A 21,534-nucleotide genomic window follows, 5' to 3' on the forward strand; every position below is an offset into this window, starting at 1 on the left:
AATCACCAATTTTGTACCCCTAAATCAGTTGTACCCCCTTGTACCCCCGAATCATTGTACCCCCCGAATTTTACGACGAGCTACCCTATGAGGCTTTCATATTTCCTTTTTTTGGGAAACCTTTTTTTGACTCTTACAATTAGAATTATTGTTTAATTTCGAAATTCTTTCACTTTATGCAATTCTCCGAAATTTTAAAATGTTGAATTCGAAAATTCAAAAAACCAAAACTTCACTTTCAAGTTTCCAAGGGTTTTCGTAGTTTTGCGACCAGTCAAATTTTCGTGGTAATTAATCGAAAAAAAATTAATTTAATTTTTGCAATGTTTTATTGCCTGTTCGAACAATTTTCGAGAGAAAATAGCTCATTTTGGAATAGCTCATTTTGGGATTTTTGAGATTTTCGAATTTCGGTGGTAAATTGCTAATTTGTGATTGTTTCCTTCAATCAATGATCTAGAAAATTATGAAAAGAAATTAGAAAAATTTCATTTACCACGAAAATTGAGAAAAATTGGGGAAAAAAAACGGAAATTGGTGTTAAAACGAAGGAATATTGAGAAACAAAGAACCAATAACTAGAAAACCAACCGGAAAACCAAGCCCGCCGCCACCAACAAGACCACCAGTAACTGTACCGCCACGAACCACACGAGTCATCCGCGATGAATCAGTAGAGGAGGGACCACCATGAGGATAGCTGAGAGCCCAAGAATTTTTTTTGATCCATCATGAGTAAATAATTGAGCATTCCACTTTTTTCTAAAGCTTATCCGAAGCCTCTTTTTTGCTGGAGGTTTGATTATTTTGATGATGCTGACTGGAAAATCCATGTTTATAAAATGATGTTGTGGAAGTTGTAATTATCAGTTTATTCAAAAATAATTTTTTGACACTATGGATATCTGCATGCAACCTTCAGTATGGGACTGGTTGTACTTCCATCAATAATCGCGTTCCAGCTGCCTGTACCCTCATCGCAATAAAGAAATGTTGCAGAGCCATCCGAATTACCGTTCATATCTCCTGATCCACTATCTATTCTAGCAGCGGTTCCCGACGGACAATCCAATGATAACCTGTTGAATTAACAATTACCGTAAAACCTGTATTAGAAGGGCCGGCCCTCCCATTTTTCGGGAGGTCTCTAGAAGGGCACATTTATATGAATGATTCTTCAATTAGATGATGCACTTGTATTTTTCGTGGGATCTGTGAGCACTGCTGTTAAAGGGACATCGTTTTTTTTTGTTGGTTTTTTTTTACTTAACACCCATTAACAATTTTTATAGCGAAACAAAAACAATTATAACAGGGAGTTTGAAGTTTTCAGCCGGTTTTCAATAGGCTTGCAAAGAGCAGTTCAAATAGAGGGAGCACTTATTTTTTGTGAAGTCTCTAGGGGACACTTCAATTAGAAGGGCCTTCTAATACAGGTTTTACGGCAGTATGAGGCAATTAAAAACCAAAAATTCTTACATGCAAGCATCTGGAGAAAGACAAGGTGTTGAGCAAAAGCCGCGGGTGTAAGTTACCGGAACTTCATCATCCGTCAAGCAGTACATTGATGAACTGGGTAGGTTTTCTCCTTGACACGTCGCATCGTAGATTGGTGCGCATGCAGAACATGCTGTAAGTGTTACAAGATTTACATGCTTTAGGGATACACAAGATACGGTAAGGTGTCGTTGTGGTTGTGGTGACTGTTGTAGTAGTAGTAGTTAATTCAGTAGTTGTCGTTGTTGACTCTGTTGTTGTTGTTGTAGTGGCTACTGACGTAGCAAGGAACGCGGCTATAGCCGCTTGCTCTTGTGGTGTGAGCACAAGTGGGACACCAGCTTCTAGCAGACGGATTTGCTCTTGAATTGTGGTGGCTGAGGCTGAAATAAGGAATCGGACTGAACAGAACGGCAGTCACCAGCAAAGCAGTCAGACACAAGGGCCTGGGCCGTGGGTAGGTTGTCGTGGACCAAACCGGCCGTCCTTTCGAAAACAAGCTCAGCTACCCAGAAATTACTAGAGCCGCTATCTATATCAGAATTACTAGAATTACTAGAGCCGCTATCTATATTTTCTGTGAGAAGATCCCTATCTATATCAGAAGTCCAATCCTACTCAACCTATGAAGTGCCCCAACCAAAAACTGCGGCCACCAGACGATATTATAAATGATAAATGGCTTAAACATTTTGAACCCGAACACAACGATCAATAAATACAATTCCAATTCGAAGTCTGAAACTAATGTACTTACTATGAACCACGTTTTGCGTAGGAACACACGCATCCACATATCCTAAAATGATAAGAAGAACGTTAGCAGTGAGAAGAAACATTGAATGTTTTGTTAGACAGTAATCATCCGAGAACAATGGCTTATCAGAACATAAACTTCACACTTATTGATAACATCCTGTTTTTTTATTCCTTGGATTGTTGATCGCAATCGGATCGTTTTGCAACAAGTGTAATAAATATAGGAAAAAGAAAACTGTTTCTGTGAGAAGATCCATTTAACAAAATAAATTTTATTACAAAAATACATATGAGAAGTTTTGAAATTTTTTTTATTTTTAACAATCCGATTTTGTTGTCTCCATTTTAATAAACACTTCACTATTTGTCCACTCGGCTGGTTCATCAGTGAAAATGAAGTATGAAACGAAGTTGGTCTGAAAAAACTTTGAATTTTGTTAAAAGAGCGAATTTACAATAATCATAAGACCGCCGAGCACCAAATGCACCCAGAGCCATTGTAGACGATTCGATTCATCTGAGACAAAAATGGCGACTAGGGCTGGTGCAGAGAACAGAGCAAGACATTTCATCCATTGGATAGCGGCGATGACCACATGGGCGAATTGGCTGAAAACTTGGCCTAACTTTTGATAGAAGAATTTTTCAGGCCACCATAGCGGATCGGGTAGTCTAAATTTCACCATTTCTAGCCCATGCTAGATTCTGGTCTTAAAAACTCAAAAATTAGGCCACCGTGTTAAAATGAACTAGGACACACACCAGTTGAATTTCAGACTAATTACAGGTAATTTTTAGGTGGCCTAGAAATACCCAACTTGCGAAAAGTTAGGCCACCATGCCAAAAACACACTAGGTCAATATCCGGCGATTTCTGGGCCATTGAAAGTTACCTAGAAAACACAACTTAGGCCATGTTAGATTCAATCTTACCGAGCATGCAAAACTCCACATTTATAAAATCCTCCTGAATTGACACCAATACAGCACATGGTCAGAATAAAAAATGACAGCGAAATCATTTTGTGCTCAGCTGGGATGAAGCTGAAAATTTTCAGATTTATGAAAAATCTGAAAAATAATCCCAAAATACCCAATACAAGCGAAAAAGAATCCAGATCCACCAACGGCAAACGTGTTGAAAATCATGATTTTCAGCTTTTCAGAAATCATACTGTAACAAGAAAAATCTAGAAATTCGATTTTGAAAAAATTCTAGCTTACGTAAATTTATCGCTAAAAAGTGCAGCCACTAATCGAATTGGCATGTAGGAGAACAAGACAAGAGCAACGTAAAATCCGGTTTCAGTGATCCCGAATTTTAGAACTTCGTGGAAATAAATTGGCATAAAAGAGGAGAACATGATAACAGCGGACATTTCGAAAAACGCATTCACCCAGACACAAAGGATTACTGGACTGGTCAAGATTTTCTGAAATTAAATTTTGGAATTTTTTGGAACTTTTGTATTTTCTCCAACTTTCTAGAAATTTTTGTATCTTTGCATTTCTGAATTTTTTACTAAAATGTATCAAATTTTTCAAACTCTGTGGGGTTTTATGGTTATTTCTAATGTCTTCTTTTTAAACTTTCTGAATTTATGTATCTTCGAATTTCTGAATTTGTGGTATTCCGGAATTTCTGATTTCCTGAACTTCTTGATCATTGAACTTTCAAGTTCAGAATTTTTGAATATCCGTATTTTGGGTTTTACAAAGTTTAAGTATTTCGAAGCTTCTAAACTTTCAGAGTTCTCGAATGTTCTGAATTCGCAGGTTTCTGAAAAACTCACCCTATACGGAACACTGGTATTTCTATCCAAATGTGCGTCAGATTTATTTTTCTGAATATGTCCTAATTCTTTTTGAGAGACCCTTTTAGTGTCTTCGGGATGATCAATATAGACGATTGTCCATATAACAAAGAGTAGAATTCCAACAGCCGCATGAAGATAAAATGCATATTTCCAGCCAAGAGAGCTCTCACAAATTATGCCAGTGAAGGAATTTGTGACAACAGAAGAGATTCCAGTGAATGCGGTTAAAATTGCCACGAATGTAGCAGTTTCAGATAATGGAGCCCATCGAACAGTCATCAAACCGATGGCTGCAAAATCGGCGGAATAGGCGAGACCCTGAAATTTTTGTTTATACAGTTTTCATATGAATCAAAAAACTATTTATTTTCTAAAAATAACTCACTTGCAAAAATCTCAGAAGGATTAAAATAAAAAAATTGGCACGAGCAGCAAAAGGTACAAATGCAGTGGAAATGCAAGAAACAATACCAGCGACTAGAAATGGATATCTGAAACCAAAATTCTAAAAAATGACTGTAATTCAAAAAATAGTTTTTCAAATGGGAAAACCATGATTCCGCCGGGGCAGGGCCTGAATTTTTCAAATATGAAAAAAATCATCTTTTAACTTTTTCATGGGCGGTTAGTCAGCTTTGAAGTCCTGAGAAGATCTGTAAGTTTCAGATTATAAATTTCAAAAAAGTTTCCCATTACAAAAACAAAGTTTTTGTTTAGTGCACCCTGGAATTTTCAGACAAATTCAAAGATTCTGGAGGACTTCAAAGTTGACTATTTTCAAATGTCTCACCTTGCTCCGTATTTAACATACAACAAATTAATCGGAATCGTTCCGATAATTGTTCCAGCCGCCACCGCCCACATAATCCATTTTTTCTCTCCGCTGGTGTAGTCATAAACACTTCGAATTGTCTATAAATATCGAGATTTTTGATAGAGAAAAATCACGTAGGCAAGTTCTGATATGAAAAGGATTTCGTTCATCTCTGATTTAGTACTGTAATCATGTACTTTGGAAGTTCTAGAACTGAAAAGCTGCCAAAACGGTTGCAAATCTTTCTTACCTACGTTTAGAGGTTAAAATTTTCATTTTTTGTCCAATTCAATTTTTAAAAACCGTCCAATATCCTATATCTCAAAACCTACCCCATTTTTGTCCAGATAACTCTCGGTATAGTCATTTTTCATGCAGATGAAGGTGAAATTAATGACAATATAATTGGAACAGACAGATGCCAAGCATAAAAATCCAACAGCTATCACTAACAATCTGAAAGTTTTTTGATGCTATTTTTGCTTTACTGAAATTTCATTTTTTAAAAATAATTTTCGAAATTCCAAGTATTCGAGGATTTATTGAACTTTCAGGGAGTGTTGAAATCCGAGATTTTCCTAAACTCTTGGAAACTTAAGGCATTCATTTTATATTGAAAATTCTATTTGAAATTTTGGAATTCCCGGATTTTCAAAAATTTGAGAAATTTTCAAAATTCATAACTTCTATTTTTCTGAATGTTGGGAAATTCAGAAATTCCGTTTTATATCTTTATTATCTTCCGAAAATTGATAATTCTTGTATAATCAATGATTTGAAAAATCTAGAAGTTTCGAGAATTCAGAAATTCAAAAATCCAGAAAAACAGGAATTCTGAAATCCAGGAATTCAAAAAAGCGGATTTCCGAAATTTAAAAATTTAGAAATTTCAAGGATATCCAGTCGTGGTTTTCAAAATATTCAGTAAACGGAAAAAGTTTAAATTTCAGTTTTTTTTCAAAAATTGCTCTAAAGAATCGGAATTGAAACTTGTAATTTTGCTTTCATACGAAGTTTATAAATTGCCGAATTTTGTGTTCAGTATTTTCAAAAGCTATGTTGTTGTCGTGTGTGGTATTTTGCCAATTTTGATTCTGAAATATTTTCGGTCCCCCTTTTCCCTTTTTACCTGTAGTAATTTCCCCAAAGAGACATTGTTGATTCCGGTGTGTCTGAAGACGGTTTTTGGGTTCAACAAGGTTCATTAAAACAGGTTAAAACTAGATGAGAGAAATTTTTTGACCGATGAAAAAAGAAAAATTGATAAGACAATTGGATTATGAACGGAGTGATCCCTTGCTTCACATGTGATGCGCACGAAGAACATTACATTGTGACACGTTGGTATCAAGTGGGTGAATCGGATAGGGTAGAAAATTTGAAAAACAAAAAGATAAGGAGAAACATTTTGTAGTGGTTGATGATGTTGAAAATATGTTGTGTCTTTTGAAACAGAATTTTTAGAATTTCAGAATTTCATGGTATTTCTTTTGAATTTTGAGCTTCCTGTTTTTTTCTGTTATTGCTCATCTTTGCTTCAATATTTCAAAATTTCCGAATTTTCAAAATTTTAAGAATTTCAGAAATAATTTTAAAGCTTGATTGATTTGCATAACTATTTTCAGCATAGTAACAAAAGGCCGGCCGGGCGGGTACCTACCACAGTTGAAAAATTTCTAATAAAAAATTGGGTAAATTTTTTGAAATAAAAAACAAAAAAGGTTACATTATTTAACAAAATTAACAAAGTAGAAAGTTGTCAAAAATAGGTCGTTTTTGTTTAATATTTTGAAAAAAAACTTGAAAAAAGTTTTAAAAAAATCAGCGTCTGTACAAACCCCGGGCCGCCCCCCCCCCCCCAAATTTCAAAAAATGTGCGAAAATTGGAAACCTCCAATTTTTAGAGAATACGATAATCTGATATTTAAGAATATGAGAACTTCAGAATCTTGGATTAACAGTATATAATTCCAGATTGTATAGACTTCAAGGGTTCCAAGAAATTCAAGCCAACATACCCCTATGAAAATAGGAACCAAAAAAAGGAACCTCTTAAGAATGAAGGACACTGAAAATAAGAAAACTCTGAAAATGAGCATCTTAAAATAGTGTTTTTTTTTAAAATATGGGCCCTTAAATAAAGAAACGAGGATCCCAGAAAATAAAGACAATAGAAAATAGTGGAAACTTAACAAAAAAAGTACCATACAGAAAGGGGACCTAAAAAAAGAAACTCTCAAAAAATGGGAAACCCTAAAATTGACCAAAAATCTCAGAAATAATGAAACTTGATCATCCTAGATTATTGAAATTTGATCTAATAAGCGGGGGACCCCACGGGAATGAAAGGTCCAAATAAGAATAATGAGAAAAAAGAAATAGAAAATGAGATTGGGAAGGTTGAAGATTAGAAAAATGGAAAGCTACAAAAAAGCTTTAGAATTTTGAGAAGTTTATAAGCTTGGTACTACAGGAATTAAAAACTGGATCTCCATCCTGCACGTGGGTGTATGCAAATTAAAAATGAGCAATGACAGAAAAAAAACAGGAAACTCAAAATTCAAAAGAAATGTCATGTGAAAATAATTAGCCAAGATCTTCGGTCTGGAAAACTGCAAACTACAAAATAAAAGAAAATTAGAATTTCAGAAATCTATAGAAAGCTGGAATTAAAAATTTTGAAATCTTGGGATACTGAGGTCCTGAGATTCTGAGATTCTGAGATTCAGAGATTCTGGGATTTTGAGATTTTGAGATCCTGAGGTTCTAAGATTCTGGGATTCTGAGATTCTGAGATTCTGAAGTTTTGAGATTCAAAAATTCAAAAATTCTGAGATTCTGATATTTTGAGATTCAGAGATTCTGAGATTCTGAGATTCTAAGTATCTGAGATTCTGAGATTCTGAAAATATGAGATTCTGAGATTCTGAGATTCTAAAGTTCTGAAGTACTGAGATTCTGAGATTCAGAGATTCTGGGATTTTGAGATTCTGAGATCCTGAGGTTCTAAGATTCTGGGATTCTGAGATTCTGAGATTCTGAAGTTTTGAGATTCAAAAATTCAAAAATTCTGAGATTCTGATATTTTGAGATTCAGAGATTCTGAGATTCTGAGATTCTAAGTATCTGAGATTCTAAGATTCTGAAAATATGAGATTCTGAGATTCTGAGATTCTAAAGTTCTGAAGTTCTGAGATTCGGAGATTCCGAGATTCTGAAATTCTCCGATTCTTAGATTTTTAGATTATGAGATCCTGGAAATTATAAATAATAGATACTCTGGGATTTTGAGGCTCCGAGAAAACTGAGATTCCAATATTCTGAGATTTAAAAATTCAGAGGTTACAGTATTTTGAGATTTTAGGATTCTGAGAGTCCAAGACTTTGAGATTCTAAGACTTTAAAACCTGAAATTCTATAATTCTGAAGTATTATTAAATCTTCTAGTCAGTTTTGCCAAAAAAAAGCAACAGGAAAAAAAAATCAAAACCATTTTATATTCTTGTTTCAGCGGGAAGTGGAAAAATGTACACGTGAGAGGTGCGCAAAGGGCAAATGTATGTAAATCATATAATACAGGGAAAAGAAAAGCAACAGTGTGATATGTTCTCTAGATATTTACATAATTTTTGTGACTGATCAACTCGAACAGGTTGTAGTCTGGACAATGAAATTAAAGCATTTCAAATTTGTTTTTTAGGCTTTGGACACAGCCACTGGCTTCTCATCGCTGTTGGTCCACGAAGCTGGTTTGTCGGTGAAGATACAGTAGGAAAGGAGATTTGTAATTTGCATGAGTCCTCCGAAAACCAGATAGACACCGATCCATTGGGTGCGGACTGATTCGGTGGTGACGAAGAGGGCAACCATGGCTGGAGCCGAGAAAAGAGCCACGCATTTGGTCCATTGGATAGCAGCGATGACGACGTGGGCGTATTGACTGGAATAAGAGAAATAAAAAATGGCCTAAAGAAGTTTCGAAAAATCTCAGAAAGCGATCCCTGCTTAGATTCACAACCTAGATACTTACCGGGCATGAAGAACACCACACTTGTAGAAACCTCCAGAATTGACACCAACACAGCACATGGTCATAGTGAACGCAGCCACCGACCAGTACTTGTTCTCAGCTGGGATGAATCCAATAACAGCGAAAAATACTCCAGTACCTCCGACAGCTACAGTATTGAACATGAGCATTTTAGCTCGCTCTCCGACGCAAGTCATTTTGTCACTCATGACAGCAGATACCCATCGGACAGGAAGCCAGATGAAGAGAACCAAAGCAACCCAGAATCCGGTTTCAGTGACTCCAAATCCGAGAACTTCGTGGAAATAGATTGGCATGTAGGTAGAGCACACAATCACAGCTGACATTTCGAAGAAGGCGTTGAGCCAGACACACCAGATGACTGGGCTGGTTAGAAGTTTGCCATATGGAACATCGGTACTCTTATCAAGATGGGCTGCAGATTTGGACTTTTCGATTTTGCTCAATTCTTTGCAGGAGACTCGTTTGGTGTCCTGTGGATGATCGATATATACGATGTACCAAAGGCAGAAGAGGAACAATCCGACGGCGGCGTGAAGGTAATACGACCATTTCCATCCGAGTGAGCTTTCGCAGATGACACCTGTCACGGAGTTGGTAGCAGTTGACGAGATGCCTGTGAATGAGGTCATGACAGCGATGAAGGTGGCGGTTTCGGTGAGAGGTGCCCAGCGAACAGTGATGAGACCGATGGCGGCGAAGTCGGCGGAATAGGCGAGACCCTGGAAATTGTATATTTCAGCTTATGGAATTCGCTAGCTTTGATAGATGTTGTAATTAACCTAGCTTTGAACAGGATAAACGCAGTGCAGCGTATGCTTGTCTGCATCTCTCTGAAAACCTTGCGGGATCGTTTTTGAACTGAGCAAGTTCTCAAATAACAAAAAAGAACGCGAAAACGCGTGAAATTCTACAAGGTTTGCTAGCTTGAACGATCGCTGAGATGAAGCCAGCATTTTTCAGAAGAGACGCAGAGAAGCTAGAAAGTCTGCTTGTCTTCGTCTCTCAAGATGCATTTCTACACGTTTCAATTTTTAAAGAACGCATATCTCATAATCCACTAGAGCTACCAAAAAACCTGTCAACTGATAAAATGCCTTTCATATTATCACCTACATTTTTATAGTTTGCAGTTTTTGAATAACTATCACATTGAGATAATTGAGCCCGAAGTGCAAGTATGCATTTGGCTTTTCTAGGCCCAAAATCACAAACCTGAATGAATCTAAGCAAAATCAAGATCCAATAATTGAATCCGGCTGCCCATGGGATTAATGCTGTTGAGATGATCGAGGTGAGACCAGCGAGGAAAAATGGGAAACGAGCTCCAAATTTGACATAAAGAACGTTGATTGGAAGTGTTCCGATCATGGTTCCCAATGCCACCGCCCACAAAATCCACTTCTTTTCACCGCTGGAATAGTCGTAAATGCTTTTTAGCGTCTGAAAATTCGCAATTTTTCTCTTAAAATTACAGTAATATCATACTCCATTGCTATCTGGAATCGCGTTTGACATGTCGTTTTTCATGCAGATGAAGGTGAAATTTATGATGATGTAGTTGGAACAAATCGATGTGAGACACAGGAAGCCAACGAGCACAACGATGACTCTGAAATTTTATTTTGAGATTTAGAAAAAAAGTTTAAGAAAAACTTACCGATAATAATTTCCCCATGGCTTAGTGTCAGCGGACATCTTTCTTTTTTGGGAAACTTGGAGTTCTGAAATTTCTCAAAAAATTATCGGCTATTTGTACCAATGTCTATGATCTATGTGGTCGACTCCGCCCACTTCTCCAAGACGCGCGCTTTCTAATTTTTTGGGGGCGGAGCCTAAACGGTTTCTTGGGGAAAAGAAGCAAAGAATGAGTGGAACTCAACGACTAAATACGCCAACAAAATGGGTTGGGATGAAATGATCTATGGCGGAAATGTGGAAAAAATGTGATTCGAGAGAAAATTCGAAAGTTTTACATAATTTTTTTCATGTTTAGTTTGTGTTTCTAGTTTTTTTGTTTCATAGAGGAAGATCGAACATTTAGTGTCTAAGAGGATTGAACCAGAAAAATGAGAAGGTTTCTAATTTGCATTTTTGGGAACAGAAGAATTTTTTGGTGATCAAAAATCATAATCAGTTTTTTGAGGAGTCGTTTTTTTGTGAAGGGAAACTTTTTAAAACTAAAATAAAATTCTTAAGATTATTTAGTTTTTCAGAAACTCCGAATTTCCCAGAATCACTGATTCTAAGATTTTTTCTTGGAATCGCAGAATAGTAGATGTGAGGTCCGAAATTTCAGGTTTTTAAGTTTTTCGAAATTCAAACGTCAAAATTTCAGAATTCTAGAATCTCAGAATCTCAGGATCTCAGAATCTCAGAATCTCAGAATCTCAGAATCTCGGAATCTCAGAATCTCGGAATCTTTGATTTCTAGGAACTCAGAATCTCAGAATCTCAAAATCTCAGAATCTCAGAATCTCGGAATCTCAGAATCTCAAAATCTCAGAATCTTTGATTTCTAGGAACTCAGAATCTCAGAATCTCAAAATCTCAGAATCTCAGAATCTCGGAATCTCAGAATCTCTAAATCTCAGAATCTCAGAATTTCAAACAAAAAACAATAGAAATCTCTGATTTTCAGTTTTTTTTTCATCAAATGAACACCAACTTTTCAATCTCCCATCCTTCAATCATAAGTGGATTTTTTGAGGTCATCGACTAGCCAAAACAACCAAAAAAGCCTATAAATTTTTGATTCGATTATACGGAAATTCCGAAATCGAGAATCAATTTTTTCGTTTTTTTTGCCATCGAATTAGTTGAAAATTGTTCATCTTGTGAAAACATTACAAAGATCAGGGACTAAAATTTTGTTTTAATTTGACCTATTTCAAAAAAAAAGATTTTCTATTCGAAACTTTTGTGATTTTCCAAGTCTGGTGGTCCACGTCACATCCAAAAATTCCAATACTTTCGAGATATCCCAAAAGCTCCTCCAAACTACAAATTTCACCGTATTCCTTAATTACTTGCAATTTGAAAATCGACGATTCTCGGATAAGGATCACACTATGGAAACTGAAAAAATGTCGTCGTGAGTTTTTTTTTGTTTCCCAATGAAGCGCACTTTTAAATTACGCTTTTAAAAATTTCATTGTTTTCAATAGAGCACACTTTTTTCTTGGAAATTTTTTTCCGAAAATTTTCAGCGGATCCAGAAAAAAGAAGACTGGAGCAAAGCCTTCGGAATCCGGGAGCAAAGTCAAACAGCAGAAAAATGCTCAACTTCAACAGAAAAAGAAGGAGGCCGTGACAAATACAAAGGTATAATAGGAACAAAAATTGAATGAAAAAAAAAATTTTTTTTTGAACAATTGAAAATAAATCATAGGCCAGAAACTGAAACCCAAAAAAATAGGTTGAAAACTGAAAATCAAAGTTTTAACTGAAAATTTTAGGGCTGCATTCTGAGATTCTCAGTTTCTCAGATTCTCAGATTCTCAGATTCTCAGATTCTCAGATTCTCAGATTCTCAGATTCTCAGATTCTCATATTCTCAGGTTCTCAGATTCTGAAATTCAAATATTACGAAAGTCAACGAAGATTCTGAAGTTTGAAAAATCTCATTTTGAGATTCTAGGTCCTTTTATATAATTTTTTCCAAAGCACAACATTTCCAGCAACTTTGCAATTTCCACGTTTTCTCTACTTCTCTTCTCTTCCCACCCTAATTATTGACCCAATTAGTACTGGGACTCGTGCTCTCCTCACATTGCTCTACTTGTAAAAATACGTGAATTCTGGAAAAAGCCATCTAAAAATGGGGAAAAAATAGTGAGATTTCCAGGAATCCTTCCTTGGAAAAAGTTTTCTGTAATTAGTTGGTTATGATTTACAGGAAATTGAGCTAGATGAAAAATCATGAGGTTCCCCCCGAAGAATGAGCAATCTTGAGTATTTCAAAAATTTGAGAATGTGAGAATCTGCGATTTTCAGGATATTAGAATATGATATTTTATAAAATCTCAGAATTTCCGAATTTCAGAATTTTAGCTACTTCGAAATTCTGGATCTCAGAATCGCAAAATCTGAAAATCTGAAAATCTCAGAATCCAGAATCTTTGAACCTCAGTACCTCTGATTTTCTGAATCTCAGAAAACTTCAGAATTTCAGAATCTTAAAGTTTCGAAGTCTGAAAATCTGAACATCTTAGAATCTCAAAAACTGGAACTTCTGAATTGATTTTTTTCTGAAAATTTAGAATTTTCTGAAAAAGGTTGTTTTGAATTTCACAAATTTGTTTATCCTATACCAACGCTAGAAAATGGGATTTTGAAAAAAAAACAACTTTCAGATAAAAAAATGCTTTAGTTCCATAAAGTTTCAGCAAAATCCATATTTCAGGTGATCCGGCTCCTCGGCAACCGAAGTGTCTATCATGTGCCAGTTGAGGATTTTGTTCGTGTTTCTCAACTTGTCAAACAACAACAAACGTCTGGAAAATTGATGGCCACTGTCGATTTGCACCGTTTCTCCGATCAATCGATAATCGCTTTTGTGAATTTCGTCCAAAATCGAGAGATCAAATCTGCGTTGACCTACTATGCAATCACTGAGCTCGTCACATTGGCTCATACGTTTCAGATGAAGGAGTTGAAATTGTGTTTGGAGGATGTTAGTGAGATTTCCTGAGATTGTTTTCTTTTGGAATCTAATTTTCAGTGTATGATAGAAGCGTCCAAGTCATCTGAAGCGGATCTCCTTCAAACTATGATCATCTGTGACGTGGCACATGTCAATCCAGACACTGAACGTTTGCTCCAAAACCTGGCCATCGAGACGATTGAGAAGCTTGTGACACTTCCGGATTTTTACAAAATGCCATTTCATCAATTGTTCCAAGTTTTATCCAGTTGCGATTTGACAATCACCCATGAGATGTTTGTGGCTGATGTTGTCCTATTGTGGTTGAGTGGACAGAATCATGTCAACGCGTTTGCTCCTTCTCTGCTTTCTTGTGTGAGTTTTTGAATATTTAGGTTTCGGGATTTTTTTAAATTATTGAATTTACGCTTTTTTATGAAATTTTTTGGTAATTTCATAAATTTCGGAAATTCCATTTTTCGACTTTTTCCAAGACAGAAGGGGGGCCCATGGGTAAAAATTATGTCTAATTTAAGATTTTTCGATTTTTTCAAGTTTTGCCACTGTTTTTATGAAAATTTCGTACTTTGCGCTTGTTTCCATAAAAATGCATAACTTCAAAAAAACGTTCATTTTAGGTCGTTTTTTCTATGAACAACGCTGTTTTTGCTGTCGTAACTGTGTAATTTCATTTTATTAAGCTACTATTTGATTAATTTAGGCTTAGGAACAAAATAATTATTAAAAAAATGTATAAAAAATGACATTAACTGAAAATTTCAAAAAATGATGAAAAATGTTCAAAGCAGAAAATTTTAGTGGAAACAACCACAAAAAAAAATCTGAAAATCTTAACTTGGGTATAATTTTTTTTATTTTTGGCCCCCCTTTTAACTTGGCCTCCCCCATTTTCTCATAATAATGTTTCCAAACTTCCAGAGGCTTCTGGATTCCCAAAAACTTTGAATAGTTTTTGAATTTCTAAAATTCAGAAGTTGTACAACTTACAACTCTTGAACTTCTATTATATGATTTCCAAATCTTAAAGTATTACTGTAGTTCTTTAGTAGAACTTGAACCCAAAAATCTTAATATCAAAACCAAGATCAAATTATTTGAACCCAGTAGTAGCTGTGTGTAGTCGTACCCGAGAAAAATATTCTTCTTCTTTTGATTTGATCAAAAAGTTCAAGTGATGATCGAAGAAGAAAAAATGTGATCCGTTTCTTGGGGTTTTGCAAAAACACAACAAAATTGATACGTTCTCTGAACAACCGAGAAACTTCGCCCAGATTCTGAGAGATAGATTCAGAAACCACGTGTTTTCAATGAGTGATGAGTGGAAATTGTTAAGTGATAAGATAAGATAACAAAAAAAGGGAGGATTGGGGTGTTCTTCGGAAAAAAAAATTGGCAAGAAAATGGTTTTTTTTTGGTTATAAGGTGTTCTGTTGAAATAGCGTAAGCCAAAAACCCACCTAACTTTAACCAATTTTATCTCGGCTCCGGTGAAAGATATGAAAAATTACTAAATAGATAAAGTCATTTTATGATGATTATTTTATCAGTGGACAACTTTCTGATATCTCTGCCAGAAATTGAGATAAATTGTGTTAAAGTTGGTACCACGAAAGAGCAAAAAAATTATGTGAGTTGAGAAAAGTCTCTGGGATTTGGGGTTATTTTTAAATGGACTTTTGAAAATGGCACCAAAAACCCAGAAAACGCCAAGAAAAGTTCCTCCCAACTACCATAGGTCTCAAAATATAGTAATCTAGGATTTTTGAAAATTTTGGAAATTTCAGATCCGTACGAAATTCCTGAGTCCAGTGGACCGTACCATCATCATTGAGCGTCTAAACCAACTCAACATGCTAATAAGTTGGTCCGTTTGGCAACAAAAATGCTCGACTCACCGAACAGCCAACGTGTCTGTTTGGATCCGAATCATATTAAGAAGAACTTGCCTAGGTTCGAAGTTTTCGAATTTTTAGAAATCTAGTCTTGAGATTTTTTTTTTGCATTTCCGAAACAACAAAAACCACTTAAATATTTCAGATGCGGTGCAAATGTGAATCCGGCTCCATTCAATGCTCACTCATCTCTTCCACTGAGCCGCCCGACTTTCAATATGAAAATGAAAAAATCAAAGGAGCCAAAAGCGAAACCAACGTTCGATGTGAGTATTTCGCGATTTCTGAATTTCTTAATAACTCAATTTCATATTAGCTGAATTCCTTACTAACTCAACTTCTTAATAGCTCAATTTCCTAATAGGTCACTTTCTCGATAGATCAATTTCTTAATATCTCAAATTCTTACTAGCTCAACTTCTTGATAGCTCAACTTTTTAATAGTTCAGCTTTTTAATATCTAAATTTGCTAATATCTCAATTTCTCAACAACTCAATTTCTATCACCCAATTTTCAGCCATCCACCGCTCCACGTGTCATTGACCTAATAAATTCGGATCCCAAAGTAGTGAAAATCGAGCAGTCTGTTGAGAAAAAAGAGATGAAAAAGAAGCAGAAAGAAGCGAACAAAGCCAAAAAATCAGAAAGTAAAAGGACAAGAAAGAGCAGATGTGCTTGTATTGATTACGTGAAGAGTAAAATGAGCAAGAAGAAATACAAAAAAGGACCAGGAGGTCTCAAAGATCCGAACGCTGTGAAAGTCAAGCCACCCGGGAATAGTATTAGTAGCAAGTTGGTTAAGTTTTTGAAAGCGTTTTTTGAAGAGCAGATTTTGAAGTTTTGTCAAATTTTTAACTCGATTTCTTTTTTATTCGAATTTTTCAGAAAATCCGACGTCAGCTCGAAAACCTCGATGACCTCAAAAATGTCGTCATCCACAAAAACGAATCCAAATGCGAGTGGCCTCGAGAAGAGTCTGGAAAAGCGTCGAGCTCATAAACGTGGCAAAATTCAAGAAGCCATCAAAACATCGAAATCGAATACAAGTGTGGCAAACTCGTCGAAGAGCAAGAGTTCGACAGGCAATAAAAGTTTGGCATCGTCGAATAAGAGCACCAGAAAGATCATCACTTTTTGAGAACTTTTTTTGGAATTTTCTCGGAATGGATTTGAAAAATGTCAATAAATCAGAATATGTGGTTTTTAAAATTTATCGTGTTATATAATTTTTCGAAGATTGAATTCGTTTGTGTATGATCTTTTTTTGTATTGGAATTCCTTCTATTGGAATTAAAAATTTTTTTGGAGATCGTGGGTAAAAATAAGTAAAAATCGTTCTTTTTTTTTGGAAAATGGAGAGAACAAGCTTACAAATTCAAAAAACCGAAGAAAATAAAAATTAGAAATGATGAGAATTGTAGAATGTTCGAAGATTTTGTTGAAGTTTCAATTGCTTCTGAAAAATCAGGTTTTGAGATTTTGAGATCCTGAAATTCATAGATTCATAGATTCTGAAATTTTGAGATGATGAGGTTCTGAGATTCTAAGATTCTAAGATTGTGAAAACTCGGGATTCTGAGATTCTAATATTCTGAGATTATGATATTTTCAGATTCTTAAATTCTAAGATTATGAGACTCTGAAATTGTAAGATTCTGCAGATCCTTCGTCCTCAGGTTCTAAGATCTTGAGATTCTAAAATTCAAAAGTTTTGAAATCCCTAATTTCTGATATTTACAAACTTTCAGATTCTTAAATTTCTTAAATACGACCTACCCCTCATGTAATACTGCACAAAAAAATCTCCATCTGTCCCATTTTCTGAATTTATAGAAATCTGATTTCCAATAACATTCGTCGTCCAATCTTGAATTTCATCAGTCGGGACCATAGGATTTTTAATTTCCAAATTCGCACTTCGTACCCCAAAAGTGACTTTTCCGGTTTTTGGAAAAGTTCCAACAGTCTAAAATTTTCTTAGTATTGGAGAAAAAAAATTGGATAAAAATTTACATTAGATCCAGTAACTCCAGCAACGTCTTTGGAGTTTTGAGCTATCTGTATAGTCACATTTCGGTCTTTTTGATTTTTTGGCTTCATATAAAATCCAGTTGTAGTTGTGGAGTTTGTAGAAGTTCCATTGACATCATCTGAAGGAGATTTTGCAAGATTTTCAAAAAAAAAACATTTCACTTACAGTACTCTGGAGCAATATTAAAACTTAGACCTCCATAATACTTGATATAAAATGCGCCGAGGCCCAACGAAAATTTTTGTACATTTGAGAAAAACTCAATGGTATGATCGGTTGCCCTGGTGGGGCTCACTGGATTTGAAAAAATGAAAGTGCGATCTTTTTCGGGTAAATCGGTTGGAATTCCTTTGTAAAAATATATCGAAGAATTTGAAGACTGATTCCAAGAGCTGATTGTTGAGTATTGGACTGGTGTACTTTCCATATTGGAATTCAAAAATAAAACGGTTTGATTTTCGTTGGGGAGGTATAAAGTTTGCGGTTTGTCGACATCGATAACATGGAAATTGTTGACTGAAAATATTGATTTTCAGATTATCATAAATATAAGTTTCAAGTAATGACCTGTGAAATTTGACTTTTCGCAGTTTTTCGAATTTCAAAAAAATGCTATATAAAATTTTAAAACAATAACTTTCCGTAATTCAAAAATTCGAATGTTTAGAATATCGGAAATTTAGAATTTCAAAATTTCAAAATCGAAAAGTTGAAGAAATTCAGAATTCCGGAATCTGAAAGCCTGAGATCTTGAGAATATGAAACATGAAAACGTAAGATTTTTTCTGAAGCTCAGGGTTCCAAAATTTCAGAATCTTCGATGCTCCGATTCTCAGAATATCTGGTTTAGGATCATAGAAAAAGAAAATCTCAAAACCTCAGAATCCTTATAATCTGAAAATCTGAAAACTGAAATACAGTGGTTTGAAGGAGTTATAGGGATTTTAGGCCTTTAAAAATATAGGAATCCAGGAATTTCAGAAAATCGAAGATTTTGTAAAAGACAAACAAATTTTGCTAAATTCTTTAAGATTTATTTTATTCTCTATTTTGTTTGACAAATCTGAATTGCATATTGTTATCCGGAAAATTTAAAAAAATGTCCTAAAACACAGTGGAAGAGAAAATACTGTCTTTTTTCAGTCCGCCAACTTTGACCTCATTTATCTTGATTCCCATGAGAGATATAAAAAAATTTAACTGATAAAATGTTTATAATAACATCACCAGCATTTTACCAGTTGACATATTTTTAGTATCGTTCAAAGTAACCAGAATAATTGAGCTTAAAATGTCATTTCAATTTTAAATTTCCAAAAACTTACTCTGGTGCTGATTAGTGGTGCATATGAATATCATCCCAGTCAAATTTTCAACTTGTTGATCTGTTAAATTCGTGGTTACATAGGCGGAAGTTTGTACAGGAAACGGTTGGATTTGACTGGTGGTGAGAAAGGGTTTTCGGTTTTTCAGTTGTAGAAATCTGAAAATTTTGGATTAAATTGATATTCCCAATAAAAAATTGCCAATTAAAGCATTTTGAAATTGGTTCTGAAATTGCTCACAACCTCCAAATTAACTGAAACGAAAAATTGAAACAACATTGGTATTCACAGGTAAAATGCGAATCCGTTACGGACGCTCAGCGTTCGCGCGCGGTTGAAATAGGAACCGCTCAGGGAATTTTTCGGCGAGTTGCTAACCCGAAAATTTTGCTTGCCGCTGACAAACGGCAAGCCGTTTTTTCGGGTCAGCAACTAGCTATTTTATAGAGCAAGTTGCCATCTGAACGCAGCAAGAGAACGGCAACTTGCTTTTTTCACGGCAAGCAACGGCAAGCAAGTTTCATGCATGCGGCAACTTGCTGATTCTGCTCAGCAACTTGCTAAATGGCTCGCAACTTGCCGTTTGCTTGCCCAAAATTCCCTGAGCGCATACGGACCGCACGCGACCCGTTTTCAGAAAACCACAGCATATTATTCCGTATTTCTCCGTATTCTGTCCGTTCGCGAACTCCGTATCCGATCCGCTTGCGAATGATGGACAAACGGATCCGTTCGCGAATCAGACAAAAATTTAAGTTCGCGAACGGATCCGTTTGTTTATCATTCGCAATCGAATCGGATGGGGGTTTTCTGAAAACGGGTCCGTATACGGTTCCTATTTTTGCGCGCTGAGCTTCCGTAACGGATTGTTCGCGAATCACCTGTGTTTTCCATTTGAAAAATACCAAATTTTGAGTCAATTAAAGTTAAATGACTTTCAAAATGTGCTTGTTTAGAGTCTCATAATTTTCCAGATTTTCCTCAAACTTCAAAAAATTTAGAACCTCAGAGATTTCACTTACGTCTGATTCTGCTTATCCTGTGTTATCAAATGAATTTGAGACAGAATTTCTGCATCATCACTTGTAGCGGACACAAATACGTCGTACGGAGCATGGGCATTTATAAAATTTTTGAAATTTTCTCCTCGAAAAGTTTTCAGATCAATTAGTTGTTGAGCAGAAACTAAGCAGATGGAGAAAGCTAGGAAAATGAGGAACTTCATTTTTTTTGTTTGGCTGAAAAATTTTTTGACTGGAAAATTTTTTTAATAGTGGCGAGCAAAATGTTATCAATATAAAAATTGGGTGTGGCGGAAGGAAGGAATTTTAAAATGTTCTCTAGTTTTGAAAAAAATCAGGTGCACAATTTCTGAACGATTAGTCATTCTGAAATGTCGTTATAATCTGTATTTTGAAGAACCGATTTTTTCAAGAAAATTGAAAGTTTAGAGGATTTTTTATATGAAATTTTTGCGATATTATTTCATTTACTTTTCAAAATTTCCCCTTTTCAGGTACCCAATTTCATTTTTTCTGTTATCTACACTAAAAAAACCACAAAATGCTCTCGAGGAAATGACTTTTTTGTCAGCGATAATCTGTCTACTTTGAAACTGAAAACGCCTTTTCCTGATTCAGAAAAATGATGATGACGAGAAACAAAATTTTGACTCATTTTTTATGAAAAACAATTATTCACATCGAGTTAAGCCAATTAAAAAAAAAGGAATACATATAAGAGGGTTCAAATTTCAAATTTTTCACGTTTAGAGTTTCAAAACGAATTTTTTGAAAAATACTGTGCTCACGCAGAAAAAATTGAAATTCTTTTTTTCTATTCAAAGCTGTGTTCTTCACAGAGAGATGTAACTTTCGCGTCATATTTTTCTCTCACAGATGTGTTCTGCAGAACGATTCTGTGTTTTTGTTCTTTAATTTTGATAAAAACGTTAAAAAATTAATCAAAAAATTGTGGATTTTTCATGAAAACCCAGATTTAATGAAAATAAATGTTCACGCTACATTTTCAGGGGAAAATAATAAAATTCCCATTTAAAAATAACTTTTTTTGTAATCGTTGTTTTTATGTGTGAATTTTCATAATATTTCTCTTTTTCGGTTATTTTTTCTCAAACGTGAAAATTTTTAAATTTGATCTCTCTTATATGCCAAATAAATGAATACTGTAAGACTGTATTAAAAGATCCCCTGTTATAGACGGGCCCTGTAATAAAAGGTAAAACCTTGGAACATTAAAAGAGTCGGACTTTTTAATACAGGTTTTACTGTATGTCAATTTATAAATGGCTATGGTTTTATGGTTATGCTTTTATTAGGTTATTCAATAAATAGTGGTCACTTTCACTTCGCTCTACCGTTGCTTATCCAACTTTGGGTTTTTTTCAATCCTGTTTTTATATATAGACGTCACACATTGCATGTTTAATAGACATTTAAAAATTCCGAATGGACTGTCTAACGGCCGAGAATTTTCTCGATAACGGACACATACTCAAAAGTGTTTCTTTGATCATATGTTTCCAAGGTCTCTCGAACAACGACCATTAGCGAGCAGAGTGCAAAATGTTAGACGTAGACCTCATCTCTCGAACCACGATTGAAATTTGGTTCAAAAGATTCGAATAAGAAAATTATGATCTGGATCATAAACCAATACC

At 35.1% G+C, this 21,534-nt stretch overlaps 5 protein-coding genes across 5 annotated transcripts; 1 reads left to right on the top strand and 4 right to left on the bottom strand.

The window, feature by feature from the left end:
* Positions 1–895: 895 nt before the first annotated feature.
* On the bottom strand, positions 896–2,336 carry CBG12163 (the record flags this gene model as incomplete). The annotated part of the gene is made up of 3 exons (XM_045237046.1): positions 896–1,079; positions 1,480–1,630; positions 2,255–2,336. 3 exons carry the CDS (start codon positions 2,334–2,336, stop codon positions 896–898), a joined length of 417 nt encoding a protein of 138 aa, XP_045094779.1.
* Positions 2,337–2,573: 237 nt separating this feature from the next.
* CBG12164 lies at positions 2,574–6,042 on the bottom strand (the record flags this gene model as incomplete). Its single annotated transcript, XM_045237048.1, has 10 exons — positions 2,574–2,672; positions 2,712–2,865; positions 3,190–3,300; positions 3,350–3,430; positions 3,481–3,689; positions 4,050–4,391; positions 4,459–4,564; positions 4,864–4,985; positions 5,220–5,343; positions 6,017–6,042. The coding sequence occupies 10 exons, from the start codon at positions 6,040–6,042 to the stop codon at positions 2,574–2,576; spliced, it is 1,374 nt and encodes a 457-aa protein (XP_045094780.1).
* Positions 6,043–8,583: 2,541 nt separating this feature from the next.
* CBG12165 lies at positions 8,584–10,636 on the bottom strand (the record flags this gene model as incomplete). Its single annotated transcript, XM_002636193.2, has 5 exons — positions 8,584–8,827; positions 8,918–9,660; positions 10,154–10,381; positions 10,427–10,550; positions 10,599–10,636. 5 exons carry the CDS (start codon positions 10,634–10,636, stop codon positions 8,584–8,586), a joined length of 1,377 nt encoding a protein of 458 aa, XP_002636239.2.
* A 1,373-nt stretch (positions 10,637–12,009) lies between these two features.
* Positions 12,010–16,635, top strand: CBG12166 (the record flags this gene model as incomplete). Its single annotated transcript, XM_045237049.1, has 8 exons — positions 12,010–12,032; positions 12,148–12,262; positions 13,344–13,613; positions 13,662–13,958; positions 15,389–15,561; positions 15,642–15,762; positions 16,015–16,289; positions 16,383–16,635. 8 exons carry the CDS (start codon positions 12,010–12,012, stop codon positions 16,633–16,635), a joined length of 1,527 nt encoding a protein of 508 aa, XP_045094781.1.
* Positions 16,636–17,474: 839 nt separating this feature from the next.
* Positions 17,475–20,079, bottom strand: CBG12167 (the record flags this gene model as incomplete). The annotated part of the gene is made up of 4 exons (XM_002636195.2): positions 17,475–17,647; positions 17,695–18,045; positions 18,855–19,012; positions 19,877–20,079. The coding sequence occupies 4 exons, from the start codon at positions 20,077–20,079 to the stop codon at positions 17,475–17,477; spliced, it is 885 nt and encodes a 294-aa protein (XP_002636241.2).
* Positions 20,080–21,534: the final 1,455 nt, after the last annotated feature.

The sequence above is a fragment of the Caenorhabditis briggsae genome (genome assembly GCF_000004555.2).
Source record: "Caenorhabditis briggsae complete genome, chrV, whole genome shotgun sequence".
In the NCBI taxonomy this organism is placed as follows: Eukaryota; Metazoa; Nematoda; class Chromadorea; order Rhabditida; family Rhabditidae; genus Caenorhabditis; species Caenorhabditis briggsae.